Below are 14,502 nucleotides of genomic sequence, written 5' to 3' on the forward strand. Positions count from 1 at the left end.
GCTTTGTGACCCTATTTTATTCTCTTCTTACTGTCGTTTGTTCAGTGTATTAACTGTTATCCCTTACTGAAGAAATTAAGCATAGAAACCAAATAGCACTACACTAAGTAAATGTCACTATAATTCTAAATTATTTCCCCTTTTAATAAAAGGGAAAAGTTCCAAAGAGAATAGCTGGTGGAAGTGTGCCTCTCCCTCTCCATCAGGTGGCTGAAGGTGAGCCTACAGGGAGGTCTTTTCATGCAGAATACTTAATCTACACTAAATGACTGAACATCAAAATGCAGGTGGCAGAGTTAGATGGTAATCCAGAAGTTACTGTTAATCATGCCTTATTATTCTCCCTTTTGATTGAGAATCATAAGTTCCGTGATAGTAATCTTCATGTGAAAAGCACATATTTGTAAATTGTATTTTTTTTTCCAGACGTATAGGAGAAAATTTGAATGTCTCAGCAAGTTCTGTGGAAAATGAGCCTGTAGTTAACTCAGCAACTCAAGCAAAGGAAAAAGTTGGGATGATTCTCCTTCCAAAACCAAGAGTTCCTTATCCTCGTTTCTCTCGGTTCTCACAGAGAGAACAGAGAACTTATGTGGATTTGTTGGTTAAATATGCAAAAAGCCCCTCAAATTCCAAGACTGTTGGGACAAATACAAATGAATTCCTGCAGTATCTGGTACGTATTCTGTCCATCGGCTTCAGTAAAAATACCAAGAACCAGGAAATAATTCTACTTTACATTTCCTTTTACTGCTCTTTGTCATTGTTAATGTGTTATTTATTTCTCTTATTACTAGGTAAAGTCATATTTACAGAAACAGGAGAGTAAGGTGTTTAATTGGTGTTGGCACTTTAACCCTTGCATTGTTTTTATTGTGTGTAGTTCTGGCATGTGTTCTTCTGCGCAGCAGCCTTACTCCAGCTCTCTCACCTCCTTAGCAGGAGCACGTCATCAGCTTGCTGTGAGGGCTGGAGAGATGGCTCAGCCATTAAAGGCGAGGCTCACAACCAAAGCAAGCTTGCTGTGATCATTTTGTGTAAATTGTGCCCATATCTCTAATTACAGAAATAATACTACACTAAATACCTTTCTAACAAAATCTTTAATAAAGTGTTTTTAAAATAAAGTTTTAAGGTCAAAGGCTCTACATACTTTAAAGCTTTGGTTTGTGGCTGTGGACAGATAAATTGTTCTTCAAAAGGTTTGAGTTGTTTATACCACTGTAAGATGAGAGGCTTTGGAGGCACTTTCAACACTAGACATTACTTTCTCTTTTTTGGCCTCTGTTGCTTGAGGAAATGTGTGCTTGTATCTAAATAAATACACCGAGTACTAATGAAAACAAAATCTTCCATAAACCATTTGGGGTTTTCGTTTGGTTGGGTTTGGTTTGGTTTGGTTTGGTTTGGTTTGGTTTGTGAAAATGTAACTTACATATCCCAAGCTGCTGCAATCATTGGTAAGCAAGGGTTAACCAAACAACCCTGCTGGACTACCTCGAAAGTACCACCACGCCCAGCAATAAGCACTTGCAAGCACTTCTGTAATTCTCCTAGCCTCCCTGTGCCCATTTTTCTCTTACATGTTTGTCTTTTTAAAAAATAGAAATGGAATTCTCTATGCATAAACAATAATTTTGGTTATTTGCTTTTCTATTTCTGAAGGGTTTTAATGGGTTTTGTTTGTGTGTGTGTATGTATCTAAGTTTTTTTTTTTTTTTTTAACAAGCTTATTATATGATATTTAAATTATTTTCTTTGTGGTTTTCACTCTGCATTTGATTTGCTCTCTGAAGTTCAGATTATTAGGGTGACTATGGAGGAATGATTATTTTTAGTGAAAGTTTATTTAAAATAAACATGTTTCCTTTTAAGGATATGAAAAAACATGTGAATGAAGAAGTTAATGAATTCCTAAAGTTTTTGCAGAATTCTGCAAAGAGATGTGCACAGGATTATAATATGCTCTCTGATGAGGCCCGTCTCTTCACAGAGGTAAAAAGATCACATTTACATAAACCGCCGAGCAGAAAGCAATAGGGCATCTCTAAGGTGTCTGAAGACCCTGCAGCTTAGGGAGCCGTCAGCTTTAGCAATTTAGTTACATGGAGGAGGCCAGTTCACTGCTTAGTGTATGAAATATTAGAACTCCTGACAGCTCAGAATGTAGAAGTCAGCACTATAATCCATACCTGAGGTTGCTGCTAAGGAAACAATTTGTTTGGACAGAGCTTAGTGTCAAAAGGTTTTAACATGCTACTCAGAATTATTCACAGTTTAGGATTTAGGAATTTCTTGTTTCTGGAATTTTCCATCAGTCTTTCATTCTTTGTGTAATAGCAGGCAACAGAAACTATGAAAGTGGGACCATAGGGGAAAGTGCGCTGCCGCCCTTCAGCCATAGATGCAGTGCACTGCTGCCCTTCAGCCATAGATGCAGTGCACTGCCGCCCTTCAGCCATAGATGCAGTGCCCTGCCGCACTTCAGCCATAGATGCAGTGCACTGCCGCCCTTCAGCCTTAGATGCAGTGCCCTGCCGCCCTTCAGCCTTAGATGCAGTGCACTGTTGCCCTTCAGCCATAGATGCAGTGCACTGCCGCCCTTCAGCCTTAGATGCAGTGCATTGCCGCCCTTCAGCCTTAGATGCAGTGCACTGTTGCCCTTCAGCCATAGATGCAGTGCACTGCCATCCTTCAGCCTTAGATGCAGTGCACTGCCGCCCTTCAGCCATAGAGGCAGTGCACTGCTGTCCTTCAGCCTTAGATACAGTGTCAAAAGGTTTTAACATGCTACTCAAAATTATTCACAGTTTAGGATTTAGGAATTTCTTGTCTCTGGAATTTTCCATCAGTCTTTCATTCTTTGTGTAATAGCAGGCAACAGAAACTATGAAAGTGGGACCATAGGGGAAAGTGCGTTGCCGCCCTTCAGCCATAGATGCAGTGCACTGCCGCCCTTCAGCCATAGATGCAGTGCCCTGCCGCACTTCAGCCATAGATGCAGTGCACTGCTGCCCTTCAGCCTTAGATGCAGTGCACTGTCGCCCTTCAGCCATAGATGCAGTGCACTGCTGCCCTTCAGATGATAGAGTGCACTGTGGTACTCTCTTAATGCTTCTTCCAGGGGCTTTCATTTGTTGTTGGGTTTTTTTGGGGGGGGGTGAGGGGTTGTTTTTTTTTTTGTTTGTTTGTTTGTTTTGAGTTCTGAGTTGAGATGTGCTGAGTTAAGTGAATGCAGTTGCAACTGCTAAACATAGCAGGGAGTGTGTAAAAGGAAAAGAAACGGGATATGGAACTGCAGGGTGTGGCTCAGGCACTAAAGGTACTTGAGCCAAGCCTGCCTATCTGGTCTCCATCCTAGGAACCCACCCATGTGGTAGAAGGAGAGAGCTGACTCCTACACGTTGTCTCTCCTACCACCTGTCTCTTTCTATCCTCTTTCTCTCTCTCTCACCTCCCCCCACTTCTCTCTCTCTCTCTCTCTCTCTCTCTCTCTCTCTCTCTCTCTCACACACACACACACACACACACACACACACACACACACACACACACACACACACAAATAATAAAAGTATATGGGCTGGAGAGATGGCACAGAGGTAAAGAGTATTGGTTGCTCTTCCAAAGGTCCTGAGTTCAATTCCCAGCTACCACATGGTGGCTCACAATCATCTATAATGAGATCTGGTGCCCTCTTGTGGTGTGCATGCAGACAGAATACTGTATCAATAAATAATAAATAAAAAATTTTTAAGTATGCTGAGCTAGTTACTGATTTGTAACTTGAAACATTGTGTAACTATGTAGAAGGAAGAGTATGGGGATGTAAAGTCAGAGCTGCTAACAGCACAGCATGTGCCTTTTAATCCCAGCACTTAGGAGGCAGAGGCAGGCAGATCTTTGATCTTTGTGAGTTCCAGGCCTACATAGTAGGTTCCAGTCCAGCCAGAACTACACAGTGAGAGCCTTCCTGAAAGGTAAAAATAAAATAGAATATATCTTAAAAGGTTTGGATACCATCCACTGACAAAAGACAACAGATACCTTAGAAGACAGCACATACGTGTGTTTTTAAAATATCAAAACTTCTCCCCAATGATGGCTCTGTTTTTTTGAGTTAGTAACATGTTATCACAAGTATATGCTTTTCTTGGGTAAAGCTATGAATATTTCATGCCCAACTACATTTCCTCGTACGTCATTAGTAGTTTTGAAAACTGGAGAAGACACTTAGGACTTAGTCATTGTTTGTTTCAAACTGGCCCTCCTACCTCTGTCTTCCAAGTACTGAGATTACAGGCTTGTGCATGCAGCGCCAGCTTCAGTTTCATGTGCCTTCATTTCTTTTGTCAGTTTCCTAAGAAGCATAGAAAATATCTTAAGTCTTCTCTATTTAATTTTAAATTTTAATAAGATCACTAATTTTAGTATTATTAAATATCACTATTTTAGGAAATTAGGTTAAAATTTGTTATGAAAACTAAGAGATTAAATCAAATAAGAAATATACAGAATGTGTGGATTATTAGAAGAGGGCATGAGTGAAATGGATTGAACTTTGCAATTAATGAATTTATAGCTATTTGTAACCAACATACATTTGTTAGGTAAATATAATACAAATGAATAGTTCTGTTGTTGTTGTTGTTGCTTTTTGAGACAGGGTTTCTCTGTGTGGCCTTGGTTATCTTGGATTCACTCTATAGACCAGGCTGGCCTCAAACTCAAAGCAATCTACCTGCCTCTGCCTCCTGAGTGCTGGGATTAAAGGCGTGCAGCACCACCCTGGCTCAAATGAATAGTTCTTATTTTCTATTTATCAGCAAATCCTAAGAGCTTGCATTGAACAAGTGAAAACATATCCAGAATTTTATTCTCTCCATGAAGTCACCAGCCTGATGGGATTCTTCCCCTTCAAAACAGAGATGGGGCTGAAGTTGGAGAAGACGCTTCTTGTTTTGGTAAGGTTTATTCTGTGGACATGAAGGGACTACTGCAAGCTTTGGCTGGAAACATCAATTATGTCTCATGTGGACACTGTTTAAACTTTTGGATGCATGATGCAGCTGCAGTCGGTACCTTTTGTTTTACATTACTGCTAGTAATTTTGTTTCTTGACTTTTTTTCTTCGCACTTTCCTTAATACTTCTCAAAGAAAGCAGAGAACGCCATTTAGAGGAAACTTATTTACAAATAATTGAGAAATACATGTATGAAAAAAGTATTTTAGTGCTTCCATTCTGTATTGTGATTTATGCTTCACACAAAAAAGTGAAACTTAAAAGTGGCAGAAAGATTTCGGGAGACCGCCTCAGGACCTTTTTAAAAACAACAGCAATAACAAAACATTGCTTGTGGTTGGTTGTCAAACAGAACTGTGAATGAATGTCTTGAGTGTCTCGCCGCCGTAAGGAGGTGCCAATATTGACATTTGAAATTTCAATTACGTTTCCCATGTTGCAAGAAAAATACATTAAGGCTTTCACAGTAACATTCATTTTTCACTTATTTAGGGCAGTGCAAAGTTTGTGAAAACAGCATTTCCCTCGATGCCTGTGAAGTTGCAGCTCTCAAAAGATGACATGTCCTCCATTGAGGCCACACAGCAGAAAGCTGAGGCTATGCACTGGGTAGGTTGGAAGTGGCTTTCCTAAATACCTAAATAACCCTAATAATTGTACTACACAAAAAGTATGCGGCCTGTTCTGACATCCCTTCTGTGCATTCTCCCTCCTCGTTACCTCGTGGTGGAATGTTGTGGTAAAGTGCACACTGTTCTGTTTACTTCTGAAGCATAAATCACAGTACAGAACACAATTGTTTTTCAGGATATTAGTAAAGACCCGAATGCAGAGAAGCTTGTTTCAAGATACCATCCGCAGATAGCTCTGACTAGCCAAGCATTATTCACCTTGCTCAATAACCATGGACCAAGCTACAAGGAGCAGTGGGAAATCCCTGTGTGCGTTCAGATGATATCTGTGGAAGGTTTGTGATTTAGTGTGCCAGATAATGTACTCAGCTGTGCAGGTATAGGTGCTGTGTGCCACGCACAGATCTCCAGCTTTGTTTAAGGAGAGTAAGAATCTGATGTTTAAACTCAGTAGAGCTTTTTCAGCTATAAAGTTACAATAGGACTGACTGCTGAGACCTATGGTACCTGCATGCATGTTAAGAAATAAGATAAAGAAAAGGAATGGTTACTCAGAGAAGATGTGGGACTTCTGGGTGTCGCTGGGACAAAGGAATGCATACTTTATTAGATATCCTGCACTGCGCAAATTTCCAGGACTTCTTTGTCTGTAATTGGGAACTGGAAAGAATTAAAGTGTGTTGACAGAGGATAGCCTCTGCACATTAGTTCCTCTATCAGTCTGGTTTGTATTTGGCCACTATCTTCCAGATTAATATTCAACATAAGGACATAAATGAAAGACGGAGTCTTCACTTATAAAGACAAAACAGAAATACAAGTTAGTATTCAGTGTAATCTCTTGTAAGTGTTACCTCGCTTTGCAAGTGCCCAGAACAGCGGAGCAGTAAAGACATCTAAACACTGTTAGAATGCATTTCTCTGCTGGCTACGTCCTCTTTTCCTTTAGCATTAAGGGGCTCCAAGAGGGACAGATGCCGGAAGCATGGTACCACTGCCCTGTCCTGTTTCTGCTGAGTGATCCTTCTGCCACGCATACTTTATCATTTTTAAAACTAAAACTACCAAATACTAATCATCACTTCTGTTTCTTTTTTAAGGTTCCAAACCAGTTAAAGTAATTTATATTAATTCACCACTTCCCCGAAAGCAAATGACAATGCGAGAAAGAAATCAAATCTTCCATGAAGTTCCATTAAAGCATGTAGTATCAAAAACCACATCTGTCCCAGTCTCTGCAGTCTTTATGGACAAACCTGAAGAGTACACCTCTGAGATGGACGTATGTAACATTTTATTTTCCCTGTTTAATATACGCTGTTTTATTCTTGTGTATCCTTTTTGAAGTGTTACAAAGCTCTAAGCTTTGTAGTTAAAATATCTTTATTATAATGTACTGAAACATTACATGGTACATGATTAGTGTGGCAGTTTTTATGTGTCACTTAAATAGTTTTCAAAGGTTTATTTTTGGTTTTGGTTATAGGTAGGTGTGTGTGCCTGCATGAGGATGTGTGCGTTTGAGTGCAGGTGTGCGCAGAGGCCAGAGGCGTCAGACTCCCTAGAGTTACCAGCAGTCCTGAGCCACCTTATGTGCTTGGAACTAGAACCTGGGCCTCTGGGAGAGCAGCAAGTGCTCTTAACCACTGAGCAGCTCTCTAGCCCCTTTACCTAAAATAAAATGTAAAAATCAGCACAACGGTTTGAGTATACATTCCAAAACAAGATACACAAGTAGCTGACAGGTAGAGGAGAGATTGTTCACTGCCACTGATTGTCATGGGAGTGCAAATGACACCCTCGAGGAGACAGCTCAGGCAGTGAAGTGCTTGCCGCCCAAGCACAAGGGTCTGGGTTCAGATCTCAGCACGCCAGAGAAAGCAGGTGCAGCTGGCACGACGCCTCTAGGCCCAGCCCGGAACAACGGGGGGTTCTGGAATTGTTTGGCTGGCCAGCCTAGCTAAGCTGAGAGGCTTTATCTTTCAAAAAATAAAGTGGGAGAGTGATAGAGGAAGAAGACAATTGGCCTCAGTCTTTGACCTACACACACACACACACACACACACACACACACACACATACACACACACTGTGGAATCATCTCTTAGTAAGAGTGGAAATAACAAAAAAGATAAGTGACAATTGCTAATCAGACATGTGGCTCATATGGCAACCCTAATATTTGGAAAGCTGAGGCAGGAGTTGCAAGGCCTGTCTCAGAATTTGCAAGTAACAAAAAGACAAATAAAGCTGATCGTGGTGGCACATGCCTTTAATCCCAGCACTCGGGAGGCAGAAGCAGACGGATTGCTAGGAGTTCACGGCCAGCCTGGTCTACAAAGTGAGTCCAGGACAGCCAGGGCTACACTGAGACACCCTGTCTCAAAAAACCAAGGGTGGGAAAAATGGCAAATACTGAGGAGGTTATGGAGCATTCATTCAGAATGCATATTAGCTCGGCACTACAGAAAACAGTTGAAAAATTCCTTAAAAATAAGATTGCCTTGTGTTCCAGCAGCTGCCCAGTGAGCATGTATTTCAAAGAAAACCACACGCCTAAGAGCTTAGACTCTGTGGCTCTGTTGATTGCAGCGCTGTATTGTACACAGTAGCCAGATATGGCATCAGCCTCAGTGTCCAGGAGTGGGCAACCAGATCAAGAAAATGATCAAAGAGAAGAAAATGCTGTCATTAGCAACAGAATACATCAATGTACCTGAAAATCAGAATGTTAAATACAGTAAGCCAGTCACAGGAAAATCAGTGCCATGTGATTCACTTCTAAAAGATACGCTCATAGAAGTGGGCAGCAGAGCAGTGGTCACCGAAGCCAAGGAAGGCAGTGGGGGAGAAGGCTGGAGAGAGATTAGCTAACGAGCTCAGAGTCACAGTGAGACAGAAGTGAGGGAGGGCTGGTGTGAGTGTACCACAGGAAGGAGATGACAGCAGTACTGTGCCACTGAGCAGAGCATGAGTGCTCTCATCAGAGGCCATCTGTAGGACAGTCTCACATTAACTTATTAGTGATTGGAGTTTAAGTGTACTATGTACAGAGCATTAGAGCGACAGTTGGCATGGTATAAAAATTAGTTTTAATGATGTGCACATAAAGATAATTTTTCTATGATTATTAAAGTGAAATATTTTGTTTATAGAAAATAACCCATTCTGCAAGTACTTACTGTGTAGAATCTGTTCTGTGTGCTGAGGATGGGTAAATAAGAAATCAGCCTGCCTTCTCAATGCTAACATGGCAGGAGACAGCACACATGAATATACAAATATACAGCAGCAGAATAGCAGGGACTGGTACACACCATGGAGAAAGACAGGGCACACTAAGGAAGAGCGATGAAGGGATGGGGCCAGGACTCATTAATGAAGAGAGATGACAGGGGTGGGCCATTCTGTATTCAGACAAGAAACCCATGAATAGTAGATGTGGTCAGAGAGTTCTACTCAAGGAAGAAATCAAACAACTCTAAATCAAGACATAAAAATGTTCTCCTACTCCTAAGAACTTAGACTATTTAAGGGTGTTGGATTTTCATTTTTTTTTTAAGGTTTATTTATTATTATGTAATCAGTATGCATCAGATCACATTATAGATGGTTGTGAGCCACCATGTGGTTGCTGGGAATTGAATTCAGGACCTCTGGAAGCGCAGTCAGTGTTCTTAACTACTGAGCCATCTCTCCAGCCCTGGATTTTCATTTTTATATGTTTGTTTTTTTTGTTTGCCATTTGAGCATTGGCATTTTCATGATGTATCATAAAGCACTTTCAGCTTGTTTTATGTTTTATTCTTCTACATTTTAATTTTGGAATGTGTACTGGTGGCAAGTTCATATCAAGAGATGAGAAGCACCACAGTGAAACAAAGTAGGTTAAGCCGGGCGGTGGAGGCGCTCGCCTTTAATTCCAGCACTCGGGAGGAAGAGGCAGGCCTCTGAGTTCGAGGCCAGCCTGGTCTACAAAGGGAGTCCAGAACAGCCAAGGCTACACAGAGAAACCCTGTCTCAAAAAACAAACAAGCAAAAACAAAGAAAAAAAGAAAGAGGGTTAAGAAGGATAAAAGTCACAGAAGAACTTGAGTGATTTTTGGCACTGGGGGACCTTCCCATCACTGATGACACCTAAAAGTGTTGCTGGAAAAATACAAGAGCACATTTCTTACTAGCGTTAGGTGAGCGGGACCTAATAAGATAGGGATTTACAAAGCTGAGGTAGAAGGGAACATAGGAATCTAGGAGGCAAGCCACCATTTAGGGTCATCTATGCTCCTGACAGTATTTACCAGTCCTGAAAAACAACCAGAAAAGCCTATGCTTTTGGCAGTAATCTATCACAGGATGAGGGGAACAAGGCAGAGATCAGTTTCCCAGCAAGGCCTTTTATTCCAAAGAGCTGTGAGTTAGGGTAGTGCATTTCCTCAGAGACTTTCAGCCTAACCTTCTCAGCCTTGTGTTTGGAGTAGTATGGTTCTTCGATATCTGTTGTCTCCCAAGACTCCAGGAACAATGTATAGAAATGATTCTGAGAGGGAGTGGTGCCTGCTGAGCCCAGACTGCAATACTAATTACCCCAAATGTTTATTCTAATTTTTGTTGCTTCTTACATAGTCTAAAATTCTCATCTCAACTTGTTGTATCTAGGAGTTTCGAATGTGTTTTTATTTTCTGGGTTCTTAGATTTACTGTTGAAGATTTTCTTAAATAATTTCTAATTTTACTTCCCTTTTAACTGGAATAGGACCTTAGTGCATTCTGTTCTGCACACTGTTGAGATTTTACTAACTTTTAGAAAGGCCCCTTGGGTTCTCAGGGAAAGAAGGATGCACAGAAAGTATAAGGTAAACAGTTCAGTCCTTCTCATGTCTCCATTTCTGTCAGGGTTGTTCATCCTTAATATATCTGCATCTACTTGCTTAGAGATGGGACCGCTGGTGACGTTCTGTCACAGTCACTTTCTTTCCTCCTTTTCCTCTTACCCTGAACTCTGCTAACATGACTTCTGTTACTCCTGTCTTTATTTCTTGGTGCTATGTCCAGCTCTGTTCTGACGCTGGGTGGGACTGCCCTCTTGTTGACAGCACACACTGTCCCTTTTTTGGAGCATTTGTTCTTTCAGTTAGAGCTGACAGGTTGAGAGGCTGCTTACTATGTGCCAGGCACAATGTCAAGAAAAATTTTGCACGTGATTTCTCATTTGATCTTTAGAACAAATTGATAAAAAAGTAACCTTATTATTCCTGTCTTAGAAGTATGGGATATGAAGTTCCGAGAGATCAGGTAACTTCTATAGACCAAAAGTGTAGTACAGACCTAGCTCATAGTTAGCTCTCCATGGCGTTCTATAGACCAAAAGTGTAGTACAGACCTAGCTCACAGTTAGCTCTCCATGGCGTTCTATAGACCAAAAGTGTAGTACAGACCTAGCTCATAGTTAACTCTCCATGGCCTTTACTAAGGAGCTCACGGCCAGCGCTGGACATTACAGCTCTGGTAGAGTACTTGCCTACCATGCAGGATCCCTGGGCTCAGCCTTCAGTACCACAAACAGGACACTAAACAGCTAAACAGAGGATGGCATACATGTGATCTCAGCACTCGAGGGGCAGAGACAGGAAGTTTATGAGTTCAGGGTCAGCTTCTGCTGCATAAGAAATTCAAGAGCTATGTGTGAACCTGTTTGAAAAAAATAACCAAAATTAATTTTAAAAATGAAGGACTCTTCCAGATTAGGGAGAGATCTCTGTTGCTTCACTAGAGGGTAGATTATTCTTGAATAGTTTAAAGGTATTTGTAGTTTTGCTGTTATCAAAATAGTACATAAAAACTACAACCTCAATGTCTTCGTGTCCCAGATTATGAAGAGCCACTTCCTGTCTATCTTAGCCGTATAGTACGTTACTCAGTGTTTATCCTGAATGGATGTGCATAGCATGTCACTGATGGGTATTGGGGAGATCCTTGCCTAACAGTAGTAAAGAAACTGTCCTCCTGGCCAGCCAAGTTCCAGGTCCTGTCCAGAGTGTATGAAGAGAGCGCACATCACTTCTCTTGTTGTTGGTCCCTATGTCTCTTCTTCATGGTCTTGTCTGGTTTCGTTTGTGACTATTCCTCTCTGGGTCTGGCATTTCACAGTCAAGTTTCTTGTGTTACTATACTTTGGCACCGCTGTCTATATGAACATTTTCAAAGAGAATATAAAAAAAAAATTAAGTACTTGAATCTAAGTTGCGTACATTTTAGAGCCATTAAACTTTGCTGTCATCTGAGTTTGTGTGAATATGTATGTGAAAGTAGGAGGACATGTAGTGTGTGTGTGTGTGCACGCATGCGAGTATGTATGTGAAAGTAGGAGGACATGTAGTGTGTGTGTGCACATGTGAGTGTGTATATCAAAGTAGGAGGACATGTAGTGTGTGTGTGTGCACATGTGAATATGTATATCAAAGTAGGAGGACATGTAGTGTGTGTGTGTGCACATGTGAATATGTATATCAAAGTAGGAGGACATGTAGTGTGTGTGTGTGTGCACATGTGAGTGTGTATATCAAAGTAGGAGGACATGTAGTGTGTGTGTGTGCACATGTGAGTGTGTATATCAAAGTAGGAGGACATGTAGTGTGTGTATGTGCACATGTGTGTATATCAAAGTAGGACATGTAGTGTGTGTGTGCGCGCATGTGAGTGTGTATATCAAAGTAGGAGGACATGTAGTGTGTGTGTGCGCACATGCGAGTATATATATCAAAGTAGGAGGACATGTAGTGTGTGTGTGTGTGTGTGTGTGTGTGTGTGCACATGCGAGTATGTATGTCAAAGTAGGACATGTAGTGTGTGTGTGTGCACATGCGAGTGTGTATGTCAAAGTAGGAGGACATGTAGTGTGTGTGTGTGTGCACATGTGAGTGTGTATATCAAAGTAGGAGGACATGTAGTGTGTGTGTGTGCACATGTGAGTGTGTATATCAAAGTAGGAGGGCATGTAGTGTGTGTGTGCACATGTGAGTATATATATCAAAGTAGGAGGACATGTAGTGTGTGTGTGTGCACATGCGAGTGTGTATATCAAAGTAGGAGGACATGTAGTGTGTGTGTGTGCACATGTGAGTGTGTATATCAAAGTAGGAGGACATGTAGTGTGTGTGTCCACATGTGGAGGCCAAAGTTCAGCATCGAACATCTTTATTACTCTTCACCTTAGGTTTTTTTAGATATAGTCTTTCACTGACCCTGACACTAACCTTTTCAGCTAGACTGGCTGGCTAGCAAGTCCCTGGAATCCTCCTCCACTATATTCCCTTTCTCTCTTACAACGTTGGGGTTGCTGGCACACATTACCATGTCTGGCTTTTACTTGGCTGCTGGAGATCCTGTGCTTGGATAACAATCTTTTTACTCACTGAGCTATCTCCATAGCCCCATATTTCTACTTTCAGGAACATGAGCTATGATGTTAGGGATAAAGGCCTTAAGAGCTAGGTAACTATGACCTGAACTTTGCCCTAATAATTGGTCAATGTATTTTCTTCCAAGATACCCACTGAAGCTAGTGATTGCCGAAAAATTGAGACTCTGGAAGATTTAGATCTAGATTTTGATGGTGATGTCACAGAACTTGAAACCTTTGGAGTAACTACCACTAGTCCATCCAGATCACCAAGTTCAGAAAGTGACTCCTCCACACCCATCATGACAGATACCCACACAGCCCCCAAAGTAGCAGCTGTGCCTATAGCACCAGCTACACCTGAGGCACCAGCTACACCAAACGTTACTGATGATTCTAGAAGTTTGTGTCAGATTCTGATGAAACAATTACAGAAAGAGAAACAGCTATTCTCTGGTATGCAAAGTGGTCCTGAAGAGTCCAAAAGTAAGGATGACCAAGGACTTGAATCTTGTGGTGGAGAGGTTCCCAGTGCCAATGCAAAGCCTTTAACAGAAGATGATGAAGCCCACAGAACATCTGACGGAATCTCTACAGAAAGTGATGGGGGTGTGCTGCGTCCCAGTGATGAAGGACAGAGTGTTCAGGAGAACGCAGACGGTGCCGACAAAGTAGCTGCTGCATTAGAAACAGCTGAAACTGAGAAAGAGATTCCTTGTGGTAGTGATATAGATGAGGACTGTTTAATCATTGATACAGAGAGTAAAAGTAATAGTGATGGAAAGACAACTGATTTGGGTTCTAGACCAGCAAGTCCAAACTCTTCAGCACAGATTTCTATGGGAAACCAGACCACTACTACTGTTTCTGAAGAGTCTTGTGTTTTAAAGAAACCTATCAAAAGAGTCTATAAAAAATTTGATCCAGTTGGAGAAATTCTAAAAATGCAGGATGAGCTTTTAAAGCCAGTTTCCAGGAAAGTACCTGAATTGCCCTTGATTAATTCAGAAGAATGTAAACAGCCATCTGCTTCTGAGCAGACCTCTGCTGCTTCAGATGCCTCTAGCTGGCCGAAATCTAGCTGGCCTTCTGCATTTCAGAAGCCTAAAGGACGTAAGTGAACATCAGCAACTTAACCAATCTGTCTTATTTCTTTTCCTTAACTTCTCTCCCTTCTTTCATACTAATATAACTCATTTTGTAATTTTTACGTAGTTACTAATATTTTATTTCAGTCTGTTGATCACTATTTCAGCTTCCACCATACCCTTTTTTTAAATATCTACCCAATTAGTATGTGTGCTATAACCTGTTTACCTGGCATGTATATGGCTCGGCTACTAAGCTCATGGAAGTGATTGGCCCACCCAGACAGTCGTCCCCTCTGTAGAGGTTACAGCATGAGTGTGACAGTGCTCTTCAGTCCCCCTGGTTCTTGCATCTCACT

General features: G+C 41.3%; 1 protein-coding gene across 2 annotated transcripts in view; it reads left to right on the forward strand.

The window, feature by feature from the left end:
• Positions 1-258: 258 nt before the first annotated feature.
• Positions 259-14,502, forward strand: part of Ice2 (interactor of little elongation complex ELL subunit 2) — a 30,392-nt gene continuing 16,148 nt past the window's right edge. Inside the window, exons 1-8 of one of the 2 annotated variants that reach the window (XM_051156737.1) lie at positions 259-676; positions 798-830; positions 1,876-1,995; positions 4,827-4,964; positions 5,517-5,633; positions 5,832-5,991; positions 6,757-6,938; positions 13,202-14,168. In XM_051156737.1, coding sequence (XP_051012694.1) covers positions 518-676; positions 798-830; positions 1,876-1,995; positions 4,827-4,964; positions 5,517-5,633; positions 5,832-5,991; positions 6,757-6,938; positions 13,202-14,168 — 1,876 coding nt within the window. In that variant the 5' untranslated portion in view covers positions 259-517. The remainder of the gene's footprint in view (positions 677-797; positions 831-1,875; positions 1,996-4,826; positions 4,965-5,516; positions 5,634-5,831; positions 5,992-6,756; positions 6,939-13,201; positions 14,169-14,502) is intronic. The other variant, XM_051156738.1, reaches the window with a different exon arrangement.

This window comes from Acomys russatus, chromosome 14 (assembly GCF_903995435.1).
Source record: "Acomys russatus chromosome 14, mAcoRus1.1, whole genome shotgun sequence".
NCBI lineage: Eukaryota > Metazoa > Chordata > Mammalia > Rodentia > Muridae > Acomys > Acomys russatus.